This window comes from Trachinotus anak, unplaced genomic scaffold (genome assembly GCF_046630095.1).
Source record: "Trachinotus anak isolate AG129_WGS33_773 ecotype Australia unplaced genomic scaffold, CSIRO_AGI_Tana_v1 ptg000032l, whole genome shotgun sequence".
NCBI lineage: Eukaryota > Metazoa > Chordata > Actinopteri > Carangiformes > Carangidae > Trachinotus > Trachinotus anak.
The window spans coordinates 9,529,515-9,552,813 of NW_027273883.1; the positions used below are offsets into that span (position 1 = coordinate 9,529,515).

The 23,299-nt window shown below is 42.3% G+C and overlaps 1 protein-coding gene across 2 annotated transcripts in view; it reads left to right on the plus strand.

Moving 5' to 3' along the window:
• The window catches only part of bcam (basal cell adhesion molecule (Lutheran blood group)), a 50,115-nt gene that overhangs the window by 20,110 nt on the left and 6,706 nt on the right, over nucleotides 1–23,299 (plus strand). The window contains exons 2-13 of one of the 2 annotated variants that reach the window (XM_071469011.1): nucleotides 14,286–14,413; nucleotides 14,643–14,859; nucleotides 16,729–16,802; nucleotides 16,925–17,021; nucleotides 17,129–17,311; nucleotides 17,961–18,082; nucleotides 18,202–18,343; nucleotides 18,881–18,996; nucleotides 20,206–20,347; nucleotides 20,706–20,830; nucleotides 21,613–21,754; nucleotides 22,020–22,043. In XM_071469011.1, the coding sequence (XP_071325112.1) occupies nucleotides 14,286–14,413; nucleotides 14,643–14,859; nucleotides 16,729–16,802; nucleotides 16,925–17,021; nucleotides 17,129–17,311; nucleotides 17,961–18,082; nucleotides 18,202–18,343; nucleotides 18,881–18,996; nucleotides 20,206–20,347; nucleotides 20,706–20,830; nucleotides 21,613–21,754; nucleotides 22,020–22,043 (1,512 nt within the window). The remainder of the gene's footprint in view (nucleotides 1–14,285; nucleotides 14,414–14,642; nucleotides 14,860–16,728; nucleotides 16,803–16,924; nucleotides 17,022–17,128; nucleotides 17,312–17,960; nucleotides 18,083–18,201; nucleotides 18,344–18,880; nucleotides 18,997–20,205; nucleotides 20,348–20,705; nucleotides 20,831–21,612; nucleotides 21,755–22,019; nucleotides 22,044–23,299) is intronic. The other variant, XM_071469013.1, reaches the window with a different exon arrangement.

Sequence of the window (23,299 nt, forward strand, 5' to 3'; positions counted from 1 at the left end):
ACATTTTTATTATTTTTGTTAAGTTCCCCATCCACACTGAAACTTCATATCAAGAAGAAAAGGGTGAAATCTCTTCTTCATCTTTTTCTACTTGGCAAACAACAAAACTGTGATCACAGTCAGCATCTGGTAAAAAGTAGGACAGCTAGTCTGAATCTCAGCTGGTTAAATCTCTGTTCTGTCCACGTCGTTTGTGTTTTAACACAGTCAAGCACCAAAGTTGGCCTGCATTTTCAGATTCCTCCTCTCTCTTCACATTAGGACGACTCAGGATGGATGTAGTCTAAAGCGAGAATTCATAGAGTAGTGTTATCTTCACAAGGAGCAAACTGTGGAAGCGGGCTACAGTCACATCTTAGTGTTATTTACCCATATGCCCTCGGTTTACTCTCTGTGTTTACCTCACCTTGTGCACTGTGTGTCTAACCCATCCACCCAGGAAAAGGCCCTCTCTCAGGCCAACAAAACACCTGGGTGCTACAAATCAGCATGACATGACTGCTGGAGAAAAAAAGGTGGCAGAGGGAACCAGAGTGTTTGAGGAATTGAGCTGTTGAGATATGAAGGCCAGGCAGGTGTGTTTGTGCGTGCGTTTCACTCTTTTTGTGAATGTAACAGTGATCATACTGTAAATAGGCTACTGTAAATAGAACATGAGACATTAAACCCTACACTCACCAGTATTAAAATACACATGGGTTGGCAGGACGGTATATTAAAGCCTACAGCTTTACTGTGTGTGTGTGTGCATGTGTGTGTGCATGTGCGTGTGGTAGTAGGCTCCACAGCAGAAATCTGAGAGCCACAGGGAGACATGTTGGCCTGCTTTCACCTTTTCCTCACCTTACAACTTACCTCTAATCTTATTTCCACTTGGAATGAAAGTGTCTGGGTTTGTTTTTTTTAATCTTAATCAAACACACCCTATGTTGGTGCATTCTTAAAGACACGCACACATATACAAACACTGTGGTGGACATGCTCCGGTAGGTTTTTTATTACAGTAAATGGGCATAAGAGCTACCATGCGCCAAGTATTTATCTGCACAGTACGCTAGGAAATGACTTGCAGAATGAATAGATTCAAGGATAGAGGAAGAGGGGAAGCGAGAGAGACGGCAGAGGCAGCAGCACTTTGTCCAAACCCTTTTAGTGAGATTAGCTGTGGTCTTAATGTCTCTCTGCTTATTTATACTCTGAGTCAGCCTTTCTCCTCGCACTCTCTCTCTCCTCTCTTTACACTCTGTTCTGACTGTAAAAGACAGAGGCGTCAATAAGTTTTCATTTTGAAAATGTAAAACAATTAGTAATAGCAGTAAAGGCAGAGCAACACAGACTGTACCGGTCAAGTCTAACGACTCTAATGTTGGAGTCTCTAAGTTTTGGTTGGAAATGAAAAACGGGTTAACATTGGCTAATGCACATTGCGATGATTAGTAGATGTTGGGTTTTGCTCACAACTAGCATGCTGGTATTTTTATGTGAAGACATGACATAAGACATTTACAAGATGCATTTTGGTCCCTAAACAACACAACTTAAAACCAACAAAATATGAACATCAGCTGTCTTCAGTATTCTACATCAAATTAACACTGGCATTAGACGTCCTGACCAAATATCAACACCTAATGACGCTGGCGGCCAGCTTTGTGCCTGCAGGGTTATTTCCCCCAGTCAAGTTCAATGTCTCAAAAATATCAACAGGATATCACGGAAGTTCTTGTCCTGAGTAAGCTTTCTTAAGAGCTCTCTCTTATCAATCGGAAAAACAGCAGTGACCCTGTTCTGCAGTGTTTTGCTGTCTGTAATTCAAAACAACACGCAGCCATGTGAGTTCTACCTTAGATAAAAACAAAGGGGAAGGACAGTGAATCCTGAGGACAATCTCCCTCGAGGATTATATCACCAAACAATGAAAAGTGATGGATCATGTTTTTTTTTTTGTTTTTTTGTTGTTGAAGTCCTTGGGGCACCACTGCTCAGGGAAATGGAGCGACACATTGTAAAGTGCGTTATCTAGCATGCTTGACATGGCATTGCAAAATTTGGAATATCTTCCTTCAAGTTTATTGTCCAAATTAACACAGCCCTTTGAGAAAGCAATACATCTTGAGCACTGAATGTCTAGAGTTTTATTAAGGTTTATATAAATCATGTGATGACTTCAAAGGTCATTAAAGTCCTGTGCAAAGGTAATTAATTACACAATAACTTAAACAAGTCACCAGAACATCACTCTGCCAGTAAATGCTATAGTCCTTCTTCATCCTTTTGTAAAATGTGTGAATATATCGTATACAAACAAATTGTAACACCACCTGGGAACAAGCGATATATTCAAAGGTAAACTCCATCATCTCTGTGATAACAGTAATATAAAGTCTGCTGTGACTCTGGAGGGAGTCAATTCTGAAATCAGCTTGAGCTTGAAGTCTATAAATTTGTTACAAGAAGCCTCTTTTACCAACTGGGGTTATAGTGTTACTTGGCAGGGAGTTTATTCAAGGGGTCACAGCACAGGTTATGGTGATGCCGCTGCAGATGTGTAATGCATATGCTTTGATTTATAGTTCAACTCTAACTTTCCTAGTTGACTGATGTAGAACCTTGGCAATACTAAAGGGCAGTCATGCTCACCTGGGCATTTATATGGTCACTAGTTGAGTAATGCACACAAGACACGTGTTTACTCGCGTCCACCACAAGTTATGGGTCATTTGTTAGTACTTGTAATGGAGAGACAATCAGACGTTCTTTAATTTGTTCTCTGTTTGTGTATATGCTGTACAGCAGGATGTAACCATAACAGCGTACCATCAAAGCCTATGCAAGTAGCTACGGCGTAGCCTTTAACGCAGAAGCATAAATGGGCCTTAAAAGATAGTTACATTATTGGAAATACAAAAGCCAGCGTTTATGGAGCTTGACTCTTCCCAGGAACTAAAATTATGACATTAAAAGAAAATCTATCTCTTGAAAGTCACCCAGCTTTATGCATTATAAGTGCAATGCTGAATCCGTTGTTAAAATCTAGTTCAACATGTAAAAACCATAAATATGAACACAGTATTCAGAATAATCTAGTTTGCACCACGTAATTGTCAAATCCATCCATCCATCCATCCTTCCATCCATTTCCATCCATCTATCCATCCGTCCATCCTTCTGTCCTCTTTCCAGAGCTGGCCTTTCCCTCATGGGGTCCTCATAGGAATTTATAATCTTTACTGCCTCACTCATCATTGAATGCACCTCATTAGGATACTCTATTATGGACGTCAGCAACATTAGCGGCAACATATGCAAGCAGATTGCCTCTGCCAAACACTGCATATTATTCTGGCCCATTAAAGCAAGTCATTTACCTTGATAAATAGGTAGAGGCTGGGGGGAATTGAAAACACACAGCGGACCCTCAGCTTCCCTCACTTCATCTTTCTCCTTCTCCTTTGCTCCAGTTTTCACTCCTCTACCTACGAGAGCTTCTGTGCAAACTTTCTTTTCTCTGGTTTTATGCTCATGCTTGCATTTGCATCAGTTCTCTCCTGTGTCTGCTTGTTCTCTTCTTTGGGACCCTCTAGCCTTCTCAACTTGTTCTCGTCCAAACTTTGCATCGCATTTCCAAACACTAACTCCAGTCAAACTCTCCTTGCTTCTTTTTTTTCCTGCCTATCCCTCCATTCCTGCCTCTTCTCTCCTCCTGTTTCTATATTTTATTTTTTCGCCAGAGGCAGTGTTTCAAGGAAGGAGGGAAAAGCAAGAAAGACTGGGAGAGAGGGGGAAGAAAAGGACAGGGTGTGTTAATTGGAGTGCCTGAGGCGAGAGGGATGGAAGGAAGAGGGAGAAGAGGGAAAGGAGGCCCAGATTCGGGGGCCCCCGAAACATTAAATATTAACACCTTTTCTCATCTCTGCCCCTTTAGTGACATCCACTGATTGGGTTTTCTCTCGGTTGATCAGGACACACACTCTCTCTCTTTCTCCCTCTTTCTCTATCTTTCACCAAATTGAGTTCCTCCTGAAAATGAAAGGCAGCCAGGAGGAAACATGCTGCGGTAATTGGTGGACCCTCTCTGTTTTGTGCCCTTTGATTCGAAAAGTAATGAAATTCTACTTGATATTTTTTTATCTGATCTTCCACATCATTCACTGCTATGGCTTTTTTTTTTTTTTTCCACTTTGTTACCACCACCGTATTAACACCCAAATGTGAGCTCTAATAGGAGCAAGACACCGGCTATTCGTGCGAACTCACTGTTAATGGAGTCACATATAATGGCACCAGATTGTGTCAGCTAAAAGATACTAGCTTTATAAATGGCCTAGATATTGTGTGTGAGAGATGAGTTCAGTTTTTCTCAGGTAACTCTAATGGGGAAGGACACTCAGAGAATCCTTAGGTTTATCAGTGAGACCATATATCAAAGCTACTTCTGCAGAAGCACTTACACAGCACTAAAACTCACAAGACTCATGTAGTCATAGCTCTATTTATAATCACTTTATAAAACGTCTTGGCTTTATTTTTTTATTTTTTTTTTAAACCTTTGCTTTCTGCAGAATGGGAAGAAAGGCTGCAACGTCAGCTCCACGAATTCATATTCTGCTCATGCACTCTGTCTCCATCTTTCTTTGTTTTTTCTCCTCCTTGTTCCAACCATCTATCCTTGTCCTCATTTTCTCCACCCCACTCACCGGCACACCCATTCTCGTCCCAGCACCACCACCACCCCCCCTACACACACACACACACACACACACACACACACACACACACACACACACAAACATACTTGTTGACCACACAGCTCCAAACTCTTATGTTTGCATGGGGTTGACTTCTCACCCCGTTGCTGGGACAACAGGAGCGGCGAGGGGGAATCTCCCAGCAGACAAAAGAGCGTGTGAGGGGCCGACCTTGTAGCCCACTTCACACTGTTTGTCTTGAGCCCCTAAACTGCCATGAGATGACACAACACACACACCAGTAAAGCTGTGATTTATCTGCCACAACTGCACACACACTGTGATGTTACCTCTCTGCCCTCTAGTCCCACACAAAACACTTTTTTTCTGTACAAAAAAGCAGACGCGCACGCAGCTCAGCTGGCAGACATCATTTGCCGAGTCATTGAACTTTGCGATGACTCTGGGCTCTGCATTTTATTACATTGAGTAGGATGCGCAGATGCTAATATTGTTAGTTTTATAGCAGCAGAGAAGACTGATGCGTACCCAGACTAATTGCTAATAGCCTTATGTTTGACACAGCTGCATTATGTCAACGTCAAGTCCCCGAGAACATCAGAGCTCTTCCAAACTCACGTCCTTGTCCTCTGTCCTCTGTCTCTCCTTCCTCATTTTAAATGAAGTTCAACTTCTGAATCCAAATGAAGTTAAACCTTTTTTTAGTGCTAATCACATCAGCTTCTTTCAAGGCTAGCTGTAGACATCAGGCACAAAGGAGGAGTCAGATTTCAAGCACGAAGGCTGATATCAAAACCATAAAACTGGAGCCTGACAGAAGAGACAAATGGAGCTAATACAAAAACTTAAGAGAACTGAGACTGGAACAATAAAAGATTGCAGAGTTCTTACTGTATCTAACACCTAATAAAATCTATTTTTCCCTTAGACTCTCTCCTTTGTCTCTCTTCTCTATAACAGTCACACGGAGGCTGGTGGTTTTAGTGCCAATAAATAAACAAAGTGGTAAAACACAGTATCCTCTGCCAGACTCAGATGACCTCCACACCCAGCTGCTACTGAATGTTTGTGTGTGTGTGTGCGTGTGTGTGTGTTGCCGCAGGGTCCCAGGTGTGAGTTTTACCTCCACTCAGGTGGTACTTCAGTGCAAGCCCAGACAGGAAGACAGACAGGCCCCTCCATATCCTGTAATTGTGGTGCAAGGGCTTAGCATGTGCACATCCGGGATGTGTCTATCTGACCATTAATCAAGGCCCCCTTCTCACAAACACACATATCACACATAACCCTCATAAAACATGGTGTTTGACTCCAATTAGAGGCCCTGATATCATCTTTGAAGCACAGCACACCTCGTTTATCGACTTTGAGCTGGAACTGCAGAAGCTTTTGACTGTTCCTCTGAACAGTCAGAGCAGATTTACAGGACTCTTGTCTGATTCCCTGATTGCTGTAATTGGTACTTTAGACTGTGAAAAATCCTCAAAACTTTTTCATGGTTTTCTTGTGAAGTTCATTCCAGTCCATCTGTGTTTGTTTTTTAAGGATTTGTTGAAAACTCTTTTGAGTTTCTTTTCACTTATTTCACTGTATTTGGTGAAGATGGAATAACAGGCCGAACCCCCCTGAAGTAGAATCACAGTTACTTTATCAAGCAAATGAAACAAATGTACATGAATTTGGATTGGGAACGGAATATTAGGGACTCTTATGACTATAGTATGAAGGCAATTGAAATACTTTATATGTCCCACTTGTGGAAATTTCCTTGTCATGGAGCATCATAAGCAAATGAAGTCACAACAGCAAATACAAAAGGACCATACAAAGTGCAAACAGCAGTCACTGTGCGTGCACAACCACCCGTGTGTGTAGAAAGGTCAACCAGGCATTCATTATGATTATTCACACTGGTTTGGCCATTTTGTGATGAATGAACACATGATGAAATGAATTGTATTGTTCAGAATATGTTGACATTTTCGTAGTTGATGTATTCACATATGTGCACAGAGGCACTACACGTACTGTACAGGATCAGACCTTCAGTCCAACAGGGTATTAGCTGTTTCATCAGGCTGCTAGTGAAGTAATTGAGATTTTCCTGGCCTTTACAGCAGGACACTGCTTACTTACTTTTTAGTATTAAAGCAACTGCAAGATGAAAAAAACACTATGTTATGGCTGCTCATGGATTTAATAACTGTCCCTGTCTTCTTCTCTCTTTCTAGCCATTTCTCTCTCTCCTCCCCTTTAAATATAGTAAATGACAATGGGATTCTAATGAGCATCATGCTTCCCTCTCAAAGGTCAACACTTAGCAGGACACCAATAGACATTGCAGCACTTAGTCTGCTATGTGAGGTTTTTTGTATGGATTCACTTAACATTTGAAGTTTCCAAGGAGACAGACAGCGAGAGTACGTTGTATCTGCTTTATCTGCTGTATGTGCTTTATGATTTTTTTTTTATTCATTGTCTCCTTGAGCTCTACAAGTTTTACTTCTATAACTCTTTGGGTCTGTATATTCTCTCCACTTCCTCTCTGTCCTTGTCTGTCATCTCTGTAGTTCTGTGCGTGTCACTGTGCCTGTGTGTTTTGCAGCAGCTGCTCTTTCGGCACAGCACCTGTTCTTGTCTCATCAGTCAGGCACTGACGGACTCCAGGCCTTACATGGACCCACCCCGACACTGGCAGTCTGACCCAGCCTACCCTTTAACACACACAAACACACACACACATACCGTACAAAGTGTATATATTCATGTACACTATTCCTCTTGCTTCACCAGAATTTATTTGCAATGTCCAACCACAACAGTAGTATTTGCAAATGGAACAACATAGAGTCATTTTCACCACATTAGCAAACACACTTTTTTTTCATATTTGAACAGTCACTTTACAGCATTTTTGTGTTTATTTTTCCACCTTACAGCTGGTAAATTAGTTTGATGCATCGAGTTTGTCAGCCAGAATGAATCTCACTGAACAAACTGAATTTCCCGAGGAGTCCAAACTGTTCCCTTCTTGCGGTGCAGGCAGACTAATGGGAGCGCTAAGCGAATATGAACGTCCTGTACACACACACACGAGATTTGAGTCGGATCCAGTTTGAAACATTACCGGGTCATCATCAGCGTTAGGGAGCTGAGGGCACTCTGCCACACCTTGCTGCCACAACTGTGCTCACATACACAGACCCTCTGGCTCAGGATGATGATGATGACTGCTGTGAGTCAGTCGCATTGCGTCTGTGCTGTTAGTAGCTATTACAACGTGTGGTGGGAGTGAAGCCACAGTTATACTTGCACTGTAGATACCTCTGATGTGGGAATTGAAACAGCTCAGTGATGGGCCTCATCTATGCACACCACCACTGCAACATATTTAAATGCAGTGTCATGATTTTATGTGTCCTAAAGTCACTCTATGTGAGAGCTGTGGAGAGCAAAAGATCTGTCCAGCAGACAGAGAACAAACAAAAAGTGGAAGCTACTCTTTTTTAATGACCTCATATTGTAGGTGACTCAGTTCTCGTGACATTGAGGCTGTGTCCTATGCAGCAGGACCTTGTTTGCTTTGCCAACAGTCAAACACACTAATCCTGTTAGAGGCCAGGGATGTTTTTGAGACCACACACACATATGCAGGTATACATACACACTCCCTCACCATGCTGCCCTCCTCTGCTCCTTTTCAGCTTCACACACTTCAGAGATTAAGTCTTCCATACACTCCTCATTGCAGTCTTGGTACTGGTGTAGATCTTTATGCTCTATCTCTTTGACACATGCTGACTCTAACGCACTTCTCCTGCACCCCTAGTACCACCATCCAGATGTATACAGTAGACTGCATTACAAAAAATCCATCACTTGACAGCTGAGTGCTGTTTGGGTTAGCAAGGAGACAAGCAGGTGCTATCTGTGAAAGGAGGTTCATGGTGGCTCTAGTTGGGTGACACTCGTGTAGGTAAGGGCAGGTTTGCACAAACACATCCTCTTTTGTTCCCATTTTTCCTCTTGCTCTCCTTTTGTCTAACATCTCTTATTTTCTTTGTGCCTTTTTCTTCTTACCATCTTTCCCTTCGCTTCTCTTCTCTTTCTGTCGAACACACACATGCGCAGACGTGACACGCGAGCGAGTCTGTGCTCTGGGTATTAAAAAATGCTCTTTGAGAATGAGGGATAAAAAGAAGAGAGTCAGAAAGAGAAACAGGCTCATGGTTTGATGTCCAGAATACGACAGTAGGTGAGGGGAGAACAAGAGAGGAAGGAAAAGAGGACAGAAGAGAGAGGATCCAGCTGGTTCTTTTCATAATGAGGGGCACCCGCTTGTGTGTGTTTGTGTGTGTGTGTGTGTGTGTGTGTGAAAGAGAAAGAGATGCAGGCAGAGAAGCGAGTCAAAGAAAAAGGCGAAAGGAGACAGACACAGAGAGTATTAAAGATGGTTTCACATTAACTTTTCAGTAGATGTGGATGTCCTCCACCCTGACACGCTGCTTTGACTGCAGACTTTTTTTTTCTACACACTCTCTACTTAACTGTAGCTTTTTGGGCTGGTTTGGTTGCTCATAAATATCACATGCATTATAGATATACTGTATATGTGTGTGTGTGTGTGTGTGTGTGTGTGTACAGGTCACAGTCTGACCGTCTCGTTCCCATCTGTCTTTCCACCCAGTCACGCACCCCATCACACACCACCTCACACACACTTTCCCTCTCTTTGGCTAAATCCGATTAGCTGGCCTGCGTCAGCTAACGAGACCCCCATGTAGCTAGCAACCCCCCCTCTCTCCGTCCAGCAGCCCCCACCACTCTCTTTCTTTCTCTCATTCACACACATACACGTGCACACACACCCACACACACACAGTGACAGCCAACAGCCTGTGTCTCTAAATACACAAACACTCTTGCACACACACACACACACTCACACACAGCTCTAGGCTCAGATTGAACAGAGGACTCCCTAATTATGTTTTAATTGCCTGTCTCTGTCTGTCCAGCTGCCTCGTGTGTGAAACAGAGCCGCGGCCTGATTGATCACCCTGGACCAAAACATATTGCCAATGACACCAAAAGATGCATGTGAAAGAGAGAAAAGACAGAGAGTAAAAACAAATGAGAGATCAGGAAGGGAAGAGGAGGAGGAAGAGGCTGGGAGAGAGAGAGAGATGTGGCACAGATGGACTCTTTCAGACCATGTCAGTGTTTTAACCTCCTCTCAGGAGCTCGGTTCACATGTATGTATTTACATGCACCTAACCACAGTTAACAGTAAAAATAAGTGTGTTGGGTGCTAAGTGAGAAGAACAGACACAAGCACTTTGACCCAGACTATCGTGACTGATAGCAGGTGACTATTATTATCCCACAAAAGACAAAATTAGGGCTTGCAGCATTTCTAAAAGTAGGTGTTCAGCGATTTTAATTATGTTCTATTGTGTCAAAAATCATGACACTGGAATAACAGATGTTTCTATTTTTCCACAAGAAGTGAATGTGATAAGTATCATGTGACTTCCACTGCTAAATGTTAGTAGACAGCAGATGAATACATAATTGCTCACACTGAAATACAAACAAATAAGGCCTCATCATTCCACATACTGTAGTCAAACTAAGATTCCACAGCCTCTCCAGTGACACTGTGAGCCTGACCATCTTAGCGTGTCAGCATGCTAACATATGCTAATTAGCACTAAACACAAAGTAGAGCTCAGGCTTATAAAAAGAATGTCCTAATTTTCCTGCCACTTACTTTTTGCTCAGTCTAGTGTAAAAACCACTTATTTTGATAAGTGTTGACATCTTTTTACAAATGAGTGGGCCAAAAGACCAACATCCCCCACAGAACATGGTGTGGTTTATTAAAGTCTGATTAGTACTGATTTTTGATTAGTATGGTTTGCATGCAGCATTTACAGCATTTGATGGATTCATTTTTCTATTGGTAAACCAAGTGACAGAGTATAGTCTAATGTTATACACAGAGAGTGGGATTTACTAGAAAGATGTGTGAAAAGGTTCAGACACCAGCTTCCTGATTCAGTTCATGAAAGGAAGTTCTGCTCATCAATTGGACACATACACAAGTTTGAAAAACTACAAGTAAGTCCACTGAAAACTTAGACTCTCAGATATTAGCGTGACCATAGTGACCAGTTATATTGTAACAACTCTCAACTAGATTCCTCACAACTATTTTACAAAGTTACTCTGAAGATTCACAGTTTACAGGTATTTTTCAAAAGCTAAACAACTTGAATAACCAAGTGGACATGTGGAGTCTCTACACACGCAGCAGTTAGTCACTTGATTTAATGTGGCATGTGAGTGTGAGTGTGTATTTTTCCCATGCAGTACTTAACAGGACTCTTAAATCCTGAGTGCTCCCTAAAAGTGCAGCACTTGGTTTACTCACACATTCTTGTGCGTTTGCTTGTCTGGCTTGCTGTTTGTGTTGGCGCAGAAACAGGAGGATTTTCTTTTCGGGCTACATCCTTCTGACAAACTTGGAACATGAGACTCAGTTTGTAAAACCAATGTTGGTTCATGTGAGAGCTACTGAGTGGGCACAAGAAAAAATTTAATGAGGGAGGGATGCTGGATAGATATGGAGATAGCAAGAAAAGAAAATAAGTACATAAGGAAAACGAGAGGCAGGATAAAAATGAAGAGTGAAGAGAAGTGGAAAAAGTAGATGAAGAGGAAGTGAGAGGACACAACAGAGGAGAGAGACATGAGATCCTTTCATCAAATGTCAATGCTTGACTGACCCTTGACCTCTGTGTGGTTTGTGGGTCATGGAGAATCGCAGCATCTGTTCTTGATGGAATGTCTCTTACTAATACACACACATGCACACACACTAAACCACCACTGTGTGTATTTTTGACAGTTCCCCTTATTATCTCCTCCATACGTTCTCTCTGTCTTCTCTTCCCTCCATCCCTCGTTCCCGCCCTCTCTCACAGTAGAGTGATAACAAGCCGACCATCCCTCAGCTCCCCTCATCTCTCTTTAGACACTTTGAGCAAACACTCTTTCATCTTCCCTGTCTGCATCTCTCCACTCTGTTATTAAAACTAGCCTGTCAAACAACTATGATTCCCAGAAGTCCACCCTCCCCACTCTTGGCAGTTTCTCATAAGAAATAAATTATTCAAGTGTAGATTTTGTTGTCCAGAAATTGATGACATGATTAATTTATGGTACCACACAGGGTATGGGGCTGGGTTGTTCATTAGCAACATGTATGTTCAATATTATGAATATTAATTTGAGTGTAAATCTGTGGCTTTTTAATGCTACTTAACTCAGTGTCTGTTGTGTTTGCAGCGTGCAAGGATTTTTGGGAATGTTTTGGAGCAGCTGTGTACTTGTTTACTTTGTATAAACATTTTTTTAGTTAGTTTTTTTTTTGTGAAAGTACTGTAAACCTGGCTCAACTCCCATAAACCTCTGTGTTTTCTTTGCTGCCATTTCAGTTAATTCTATCCAAGCATGCCAGTCGAACACTGTGTTTCATACAAGCCTGCCAAAATATACATGCAAATCAAGATGCACAGACTGTGAAATATGGCTTCCATATGTTGATGGCTTGATAGAGTGGAACTGATATTTCCCGGCTTAATCCAAGTCACTTAAACAACATTGTCCTTTCCTTGCTGTTGTCCTTTGTTTCCACACATCAGAGCCTCACACTCACAACACAGTGACCTCTCTTGCTTTTATGCATCACTGTACCTCACAATTTATGACCGTATGTGCTGCAGTGATTTCATTAGCAGAAATGGAGCTCCTTCCCTTCTTCCAGCTCTCCATCCTTCCCCTCCATCATTTCCCGCCTCTCTGTCCTCTAATGTAATCCCCTTTTTTGCGCTGTTTCTCCACAGCTAAATGTGCGGAGAGTTTAGAGAGCTATAATGTTCCCTATCCCCGCAGGAACCGGCTTGAGTTGCTGTGCTCTAGCTGCACACTCTCCCATTGAGATCTAGGACACTGTGTGCATCCTAATGTCTCTGTTCAATGGAGAACACGGACAGTGCCAGTCACAAGGGCCCTCTAGCTTCCCTCAGGGATCCCCTTAAAGTTTACACAGTACAGATACTTGTAGCTTGTTACCTTTGCAGGGAACAGATGCTGTAGTCTGTTTGGATTCACTGCAGTCACCAAAGCTTCCAATGAAGAGTCTTGACAAAAAGCACGTGTAAAAAGATCTGTAGAAACATCACAAACCACTCCTGCAGCAGAGTCCACTTCTCTGCCATTGAACTAAATGGTATATACTGTTTGCTTCAAACAAACCTTGTTGTTGCCCACAAATCACAATCATAAAAAGCCACAGGTAGAACTTCAATGCATTGGCAGTAACACAAGGTGAAAATAGTGTATTTTAGCTGTTTAGGTTTTTGGCCACGAGTTCAGACGATATTTAATAAGAGCTTCAGGAGTGGCTTGACAAGCTCCTGAGAAAGTTTTGATATATTTTTTACTTTTTTGCCTCGACTTTCTGTTGTCATTGGAAATATTGTGATTGCTGTCAATCCAATCTGTTAAATTTCAGGTGGAATAATAATTCGCTGATTATGCATGAACTTTCCAATGAAGATTCTTCCTTTAGAGAATTAGTGTGTTTCTGTGTTAAGGGTGAGGTACAGTAAAAGCCTGTGTTTGTCTATGCACGTGTGGTCTGTCCCTCTAGCAGCACCCTGGTGTCAGCTGTCATCTCCTTGAGCCTTACAACTGTGTATCTGTTTACTGCATTGTGTATGTGTGTGTGTGTGTGTGTGTGTGTGTGTGCGTCATGAATGTTTGTCGGGGGAGGCGCTGTGCCTAAAAGCATGGGGTAATCACAGACCCCAGCCCCTCGCTGCTGCTGGTGTATGTGATGCGTGCACGATGAGTGATGAGTACGAACTGCTCAAGGCGTTGCAGGCGACGGCATGCTGCACACTGATAAAGTCCCTCATGGACGCCATGCAGCTGTCCCCAGTTCTCGCAACAGTGTTTGAACACTCGGAGGCCCCGAGGGTATTAAACAAACACACAGACTTTCAATCTAATAACATGGAGACGAGTTGTAGTCATTGCGGTTTCATTATTTGTCTTTCCGTCTCCCCTCTGCGTCCCTTCATTTCCTCCTGTCTTTCTTTGAGAGACAATGTACAGATCTGAAGTTTACTTTCGTCACAAATGTGAACCTCAGCTTATGTAATCATGCTTTACTCTAGTACATGTCATAATGCAGTGCTGTCAATTCTACCATTAGATGTTAGTGTAAGTCGTAAGATTTTGTAATAAAGTGGAGATTCAACTCACTTCTTTATCTTGTGCTGTCAGACACTGAATATATGGAGGGTATACTGTCTGAATGGAGGGTCTAACATTGGAGCACTTCCTGTGTTTACTTAGATTTGTGATTGTGGGCTGTATTTATTAAAAGTGACTTGATTTGAAATGAAATACTTCTATAAGTTTGTAAAAACTGTGTTGTTAACGGATCCCTCTGCTCTGGAATCCTTACTCATATTTCTTCTCGCTGTGTGTTTTTCTGTACAGTATGCAGTGAGGCCGTGAACGTGAAGGTGGCTCCTAAAGTGGAGGTGTTAAAAGGAGAAACTGCCAAACTGCCCTGCGCTTTTACTGTCTCACCATCAGCAAGCAGCACTATTGTCGAATGGTACATTGTAAGTAATTTCCAAGTATTCATTTTCTTCCAGATTTTAATATTAATAAAAGCTGTCAAAAAGTCAAAAGTTGTATTTTTAGGTTTGATTTAATATCTTGGGTCCCCTTATTCCTCTTACTTAATCTTTTCTGTTTTTTTTCCTAAACCTATTAACCCCCATCTTTCTCTCACTTTCTTTTTTTTTCTTTTTTTTTTGTATAAACCTTTCTCTCCATCTGAACGTTTAGGAGGAGCAGGGAACCAGGAAGCGCGTGGCTTTCCGCTCCCAGGGTGGCGAGGGAAAAAGTGACGAGGGCACCCCTCTGACTGGCCGGGTCACTATCGGAGACGACTTCACCTTGACCATCTCTTCCACTCAGCCCTCCGACGAGCTCGTCTTCTACTGCCAAGTCAACGCCGGCCTCGCTGGGGTCGCAGATGCCGCCACTATGCTCAAAGTCTTCTGTGAGTCAACCAGTGCACTTTGGCCTTTTAATATGACCTCAACATGACCCACATGCCCTTTTCAGAGGGACCCCCACCCCCACTGGACACACATACTTTCACATCACTTGTTGATGTGTGGAATTTATGACTTGGTTTGTCACTGCCCCTGAAGGTTTGTGGTTTTAGTCAGATCTGCATGTGAGGTCATGCATACTTTGATTTAGAAGTGGCTTAATTGTACCTAATGCATGTGATGCATTCTGCTTATTGCATTTCACACATATTTTACGTAACTCTCTATAAAACCTTTCAATAGAAATGCATTATCGTAAAGTATGATTTGTCACAATTGTCTACATCCGTCAAGAACCGAGTAGACCTCAGCTTACATTTTGTTTCATCGTCTGGAGCTTCTGCCAATGCTCAGTGTTACCAATTTCCTTTGATAAGTTCCCCAGAGGTCAATTAACCACAATCTAATCACTCTTGACACAATTGATGAATAGTTCAATCACACCTGTCATGTCTCATATATCTCTCCTTAATAACAGTCCAGATTTATCACCGTGACGTTGAGGGCTGACCCTGGTGCAGCTTGCTGTGTCCTTGCCGCTCCCATAGCAAACCCTTAACACACATCAATCATACTTTTAGCATTTAGTGGTCACACCAAAATGTGGGATTGATTTGCATGTTGGATTGGGCCGATCAATCACCATACAGAGGAAGCGTCTGTGTTGTGAGAAAAGCAAAACAATCCTTTCTTCAGTTAAGACGCTACAAGTTAACCATTAACATTTATGCACTCAGAGGAACTGGGGTTTAAAGCAATCTCATAAAATGAGCTATTAATTGTGAATGGGCCAGTCAGTGTTTGACAATACCTCAATGAAGTGCTATTTGACAAAGGCCTTTTTAGATGCACTTAATGCCCGCAGTTGTAAGAAAGCAGCCTATCTCACAAACCAGCAATTATTCTCTGTCCACATTTTGAACACTTGACTCATTGGGGGATGAATTATAGCGTGGCTGTCCTGCCTTAACTTAATAGGACTGAGTTATGAGGTCTCCTGAGGGTTGAGCTACAGCATTGATAGCCTGGCTACTCTCTATCTCTTTCTGCAGGCTTACAGTACAGAGTAAACAGTGTGCCTGCTGAGGGAAAGCACACTTTAACTGAGTAAAAACAACTGCCACTGTGCGCTACCGTCTTTGCTCTCTTAACATTTATAATTCTCCATTTAGGCTAAAAACTTCAACTTCGTTCAAGCTGAACGTAAGAGACTGTAAAAGTTGTGTCCAGGGTGAGGAGACCTATTTCTGAATACTGACAAATTCCCGTTGTGCTTTTAACTGACTGTGCTTACATACTGCAGCCTGCACTGCACAGTATGTGGGAAGGGAATGTGTTTAAAGATGCTACAGTAGTTTTTGGAGCAGTGTAAAAAAAGAAAAAATGAAAAAAAAGAATTGATTGAGTGAGACAGAGGGTGAAATACCCATCTACTGTTTATTTTCATAAGGAGTCGACAGCTGCAGGCAGTGATAAGATGACCTTGCATGTGGAGTTGGGGAATACAGCAGAGAAATAAGAGGAACCTGTGGTTGTGTGTGTGATCCAAGGGAGGGGGAGGGGGTGTTTTTTTTGTGATTTGACCCTTATCAGCTCATGTGAAGCAGGTCACAGTGGAGTAATGTGTGGCAGGATATTTTACTGCTCCGCTTAATTAACAAGGTCAGCAGGCATGTGAGCTGAACTGCATATAAGAAAGAGCTGTGTGTGTCTTTGCATGTGCCTGTATCTCAGTGTTAACGTTAAAGGTTTTTCGTTCCTGTGAATCATAATGATATAATAACGATTTCTCCCCCTCCATTTTTCCGTCTCAGTTGCTCCCGAGAAGCCAGAACTCACAAGACCATCAAGTCAGGCCATTTCTGTGGGAGAGACTACCAGCTCTGAGGTGTGTGTGTGTGTGTGTGTGTGTGTGTGTGTGTGCGCGCGCATTCCTCGATTTTGTATAAACAATTAAGATACACATTTTCTGTCACTTATCTTCTGTCCTTGCTGCATTTTGTGTATCAGATTGGCACCTGTGTGACAATGAATGGACACCCCCAGCCAAGAATTATCTGGTTCAAAGATGATCAGCCCCTACCTGAAGTCAAGGACAGGAAAGAGCGTATGTGTCCTTTGGCAGATGAACAAAAATATAGTCTTATCTCACATGCTCTACAGAGAAGAGGAATTCATCTTGTTTTTACTTCTTCCATCCCTCCCCTCTGCCAGAGACCTACATGATTCCCTCGGTGGTGAAGGAAGCCTCGGGTCTCTTCACTATCAAAAGCACCCTGTACATGCAGCCCACCAAGGCCGACAAGGACTCTGTGTTCCAGTGCACTGTGGAGTACAGCATGCCAGGAGACCAGATCAAACAGAAGAAGTCTGAGACCATCACCATCAACCTCAACTGTGAGTGGAGAGGAGGCATGGTGGGGTGGGGGTGTTGCATCCAGTGAATCTATGATGAGGGTCTTCAGCCAGGGGTCCCTAAGTTCCCATAAGGGTCTGTGGAGTTTTGTGGCAAATTAGTAAATTTGAAGTAGCAATAACAAATCAGACCAGTTTGCTGAAGGTAATGAAGACGGTCTGAAAGCCTCTCCCGGTCTGCCATCACCATTATACTTCATGTGTGGAGAGAAATATAACGATTGATCGAATTTTAATTAACTATTAAGCAAAAGTGCCAAACATTTGTTGGATATTTTTCACTATTTAGACATTTTATAGACAAAATCTGAAGATTAAAAGAATGGTGAATAGTGAAACAAATATTGAAAATAATCATTTGATGCAACCCATAAACAGCTATTTGGGTTGTATCCACGCTTTCTGGGCCTGTGTCATTCACACAGTTGGTTACTGCAGCTACAGTGGACTTTGATTGTTGGCTAAAGAAGAATGATGAGGAAAGGAAGGAGGAGGTTCCTTGAAAGTAAAACATTCTCTCTGGAATGCATGGCACATCTGTGATTGATGAAATACAGTGTGACACTGTAGATGAGGAAATCCTCCAAATGAGGAATGTTCACCTGTTCCATGTCTGTCCTTGTTCATCTAGACCCATCTGAGAAAGCAACCTTTTCCCTTCTTAACACCGATCAAGTCAAAGAGGGAGATACTGTCACTATGAAGTGTGAGACTGATGGAAACCCTCAGCCTGAGTTTGACTTCACTAAAGACGTACGTAAGCATTTCATATGAGAAAACAGAATTATGTTTGTTGTTTTGTGTGTCCCAGCTTTTTTTCTAAAAACTCAGTCACTCAGTCTTTCTATCTACCCCTGTCCTTCAACCTCCAGGGGAAAGACGTCAGCGGTCAGGGAGGTCTCCTGACGCTGAAATCTGTCAAGCGCACAGACGCCGGTGTGTACAAGTGCACAGCCACAGATTTCGATAACCTGGAAGCCGACCTGAGCGGAACAATCACCCTCAATGTCCAGTGTGAGTGAGCCAGAGACAAAACGCAGAGACACACACTCAACTGCAGAATGAAGTAAAAGCAGATAAAGAACAATTTACCTCCTGTTTGCGCGGGTTAGCCCCTGCAGTAAAGCCGTTCTTTTCATCAGCAAATCATAGAATTAAAAGGGTTGAAACAGAATGAGCTTTAATGGAATCCTTTCAGCTGGCCGATATCCAATTCAATTTTTCACAGTTCATCTGGTACTTTAATGTTATCCCAACCACGCTACCTAATTTGATCTTATCACACACATTTAGCAGAGATAGCCTAGAAATAGCAAGGAAGAGGCTTAACTTGGGCTTCAAAATGGGCTTAACTTCAGAGTAAGTGCATTAGCTTTGTACTAAAAAAGTGAAATATTCTGCTTAGTACGGTCGTACTAAGAGCCTTTATTACATGGTTGTTTCAGCAATGAGAAGCTTTTTGATTTTAAGTGGCACTTCTTTAACCCATCAGTCTGTATAAAAGGCCTTATGTTTCGTGTGTCCTCATCCGTCTCTCTTTGTCTGTGTCAGACATCGACCCGGTGAACGTGACCCCTGTCGAACCTCAAGTCGTCATGCTCGGAGACAAGGTGGAATGGCAGTGTAAGACCAAGGCCTCTGCTGCACATACTGTTCAGTGGAAAAAGGTGTGCTGCATCACTTTCTCCACCTTCCTTCCCTTCTCCTGCTCTTTTCCTCATCAGTTCCTAGATGAACAAGAACCCAGTTCCTCCTAGGCCACTGCATTTGGACATTTGGTTCAGCTTTGGTCCGGCTTTTTAACAACCAGGTGTTTTTCCAGTGGCTTTCTGCAGACAACATTTCAATGTGACACAGAACTAACTTTATGTGCAGCTGCCCCTCAACACTGGAGCCTGTAGGTCTTAACCAGGCCTCCCCGTATAGACAGTTGTGGGCCTGCTACACTGGCTCCATTGTGTTGTGTCCAGTTGCAGCAGCTGGAGAGTAGACACTGGTGTTTGTTCTATTTGTGAAGGAGAAAAAAGTAACACCAACACATGCTGTATGTCTCTAATGACTTCTCATGTAATTCAGCATGTAACTGTAAAACCTAAGAAGGGCTTAATTGGTCTGAAATAAGTTAGAATTGAACCCATGTAGGAGACATCAAAGAGCAGAATATATTTCATATGTTTTCAGTTTTACAGTTGCAAGAACTTAAAACTGTCTGAGTTCAAGTGTAAACTCTCTGACTAGCAATGACTGGTTTGGGTAATAGATATTAAAAACTCTTTAGAGTTTGCATATTCTGTGTGCAACAGGCTGAAGGTAACAGTTGATGGCAATGAGAAGCACCCCCAACTCATTTCCTGAATGTCCTACAGTAAATATACCAAAGAACAAAAAATGCGTTCACTGTTTCAGTCCATTTGAAGCAACTCTGTATTTCTCTGTAAAGCCACAAATCAACATGATACCATCAGTATTTTGGTATTCATCCCTGCTCCTCCATTTGTTCTGCGCAGACTGTTCCTCCAGTGTCAGGCTTGTTGTTGTAGCCTGTCTATCTGTTGTGTCTCCTGGGTGTGAGGGAAACTCACCAACGGCTGGTTTTCTGGGAAGAGAACGTGTTTGTTCTTAGAAAGATGGATTCCTATGAGAAGAAGTTGAGAGGGATTGCAAGAGACAGGTTCATCAGGGAGGACTTGCTTTGATGCATTATCACTGCACTTTGGAAGATCGTGTGTGTGAAGGTTTTTCTGCTGCTTTCCCAGCATAGCAACATGCCTATAAACTAGATATTCACAGAGCTGCTCAGCTCTCATATTCACATGGACAGAGAATAATATTGTGGGTCCAGTTGGTTTTATTTGTGGGTGTTTGTGCTCCTCCAGGGCTCTGAGGTCCTCTCTCAGGACGGCACTCTGTCCATACAAGATGTTTCCTATGATAAAGCCGGAGAGTACATGTGTATTGGAGCCGTTCCGTCTGTGCCAGGACTGACAGCCGAGGCTAGTGTCAACCTTACTGTCAAAGGTAATACACACTCATGCTAACATATATATAGACACACACATTCACAAGCTTACATGCACTGACTATATCAAGCAAACCAATAAAACAGTTGTCAGGAAAGATTAAGTCGCACACTCACACACACAACTCAGCTAGCCACTGACTGTAACTCTGAAGTGAACTGCCTTTGAGGATTTCATACTCTATTGTGAACAGGGAAATCATTAACAAGAGAATTAGTCATAGGAAGGAGGTTGTGTAGTTGGTGGAAGCAGCTGAGAGGCAGGTCAGTCTTCTGATCATTCCATATGGGACGTAACAACCAGATGTGTGTGAAAAAAGGTTCCAATTATTTACTCACTGCTCACTCCCTCTCCAGGAAAGCCAGTGATTGAGACTCCGGCTCTTGCAGAGGTGGGGAAGGAAGGAGACATGGTCACTCTGAAGTGCTCGGCTTACGGCTTCCCTGCCCCTCAGTTCACCTGGAAGCCCTCAGGAAAAGAGGTGCGTATGTGAAAACAGAGCTAAGACCAGCAGAGACGAAACCACCTCTTTCCAAGTCTGCAATTTACAGTAAGCTCTTAGTAAACAGAAGTCATTGCTACTTTCCTGAAAGGAAATGTAAAACAGGAAACAGGGGTGACGATGTGTTTCAAACAAACCCAGCTATGACTATTAGTGTTTTCATTTGGGTCAAGATGTGAAGTTTGAAGCATGATTTATTTTTGATAACATCCTAAGATCTTTTTCTTGGAGGACTGGCAAATGTTGAACTTCAAAAGCAATAGAAAAAGGAGAGCGAGAAACAGCTCACAGGGCTGTGGAAAGTAATATTTCTTTTTTTTTTTCATATTGATGTGAAAATCCCATACGAAGCAGCTTTAAAGAAATTTACAGTGGGAATACAGTTTCGTGAGTGAAATATTCTATAAAATAAAGTTCTGAAAAGAGATAAAAAATGAATGATCCCTCTGAAAATGTGGATCATTTCAGAGGCAAATAGTGATGTATGTATGATCAAAGACAAGAGAAATTAAAATTTTCACAACAGATAATTTTTTAAAGAGATTTTCTCATGTAAATAAGAATAATGGGAAGAAAAGTTGAGTAAAACCTCTCTAGAGTGTGCACGATGATGGGAGCAGGACTTATTAGGTAAAAAAAAGAAGGATGAGCGCAAATGCATCAGGAAATTATGCCACAAAATTTAAATACAGGGGAGAAATGATGAGGGAATATGTAAGAATTCATGCCCTCTCTTCCATCCTTTCCTTTGCTGCTGCCAGTCAATATCAGTGGAGGGAAACAAGGTGGTGAGCACCGTGACCCTGAAGGCCACGGCCGAGGTCATGAAGGGCGGGGTGACCTGCGAGGTCTCCAACGAGCATGGAACTGATAGCAAGGCCTTGCCGGTATCTCTCAAAAGAGGTCAGTGTCGGGAGATGACGGCAGTGATGGTGCTACTACATTTCCTTTGTCTTTATATTTTCTTCAGCACAGCTTTTGATCATTATGATTAAAAAAAAAAAAAACAAGTCTGCTTGTACTTTAACCAAGTTTTTACCAAATCATTTTTAACTTACTAATAGATTTACAAATAGCTGTTCCAACCCACTGCTGCTTTCCTTTGGCTCTTCTCCCAGCACCACCTGCAACCTCAAGCCTTTCTTCTTTTTCTTTTCCTCTTTTGCAGCAATTGACAACACGGCCGACAGAGGTAGAGCCTTCTCCCTCCTCCTCCTCCTCTTCTCCCTCCTTCTCTCAGGACTCTTTGTTGTACAGACCCTGTAATTTAGAAATCCCCCTTCCCCCCCTCCTCCCATCTCCTCTTGCCCTGGCCCTTCCATCTCACACACACACACACATACACACACACACACACACACATCCACAAACACGCACACACACACACACCCACCTCCCACCGCTGTACTGTATTCTTGTATATTTGCCCTCTTGCTACCGAACACTGTGGATATTGTATATTGTTATTCTTCTTCTCTCGTCACCTTTGTATGATGTCTGTCCTATATTTTGTGGATGCTACTACAACTTTTTGTGGCCCCTTGGGGACAATAAAGGATTCTATTCTATTCTATTCCTTCCTTTCCTCTCTTTGTTTCTTCACTGTGTCTCCTTTGTGGTCTCCTCTTCTTTCCAACTGATGTCTTCTTTCTGGCTTTTCCCTTTCGTTGTATCCACCCGCCGGGTTGCTGTGTGTAGAACTGTGTATACTCTTAGCTTTTGTGTGCGTGTGCTCTTAGAGGTGTGCGTGTGTCGTGCTTGTTGCTTTGCTATGCTATGGGACTGAGAAACTCTCTTTCTCTCAAAGTGCTGCTCTCTGGAAACCCTGTGCTTAAGTCAGGTCTGTATCGCTAACCCTACTGACATGTACATGGTGTGCGTCTACAACTGTAAGTCACAGTGTGTCTATTTATGTCTGTGTGCACACGCAGGTTAGTGTATTTGTGTTTACAAGAGCTAATGTGCTTGTGTATGCCAACTTGTATTACTGTAGTTGTGAGGACAGACTCTGTATTAGGTCTTGAGGGATAAAAGGAGGGAAAGATTTTGTTTTGGTTTTAGAAACTTTTATTTTAACAATTATTTTCCTTTTCATTTAATCGTCTGATTATTTTCTCCTTTAATCAACAATGAAAGTGACATGACAATGAAAAACAGCAAATCCTCGCAGCTGAGAGAGCTGCGAGGATTTGCTGGAACAAGGGAAAGTTTTATAATTTTCATGAAAAATTACCTCAGTCAATTGCCAAAATAAAAGTCTAAACGAGTAATCGAATAATTATTTCACCTCTACAAGAGAGCCTAAGTGAATATGATAAACATGACTTCCTAACTACAGCTACATAACAACTGGTCTGCAATATTGTCAAATTTTCTTTCAATTATTTCTTTTTTTATGTTCACTGTGCCCCGATCATTTGCAAAAATTTAAATAATTTCAATATTTTG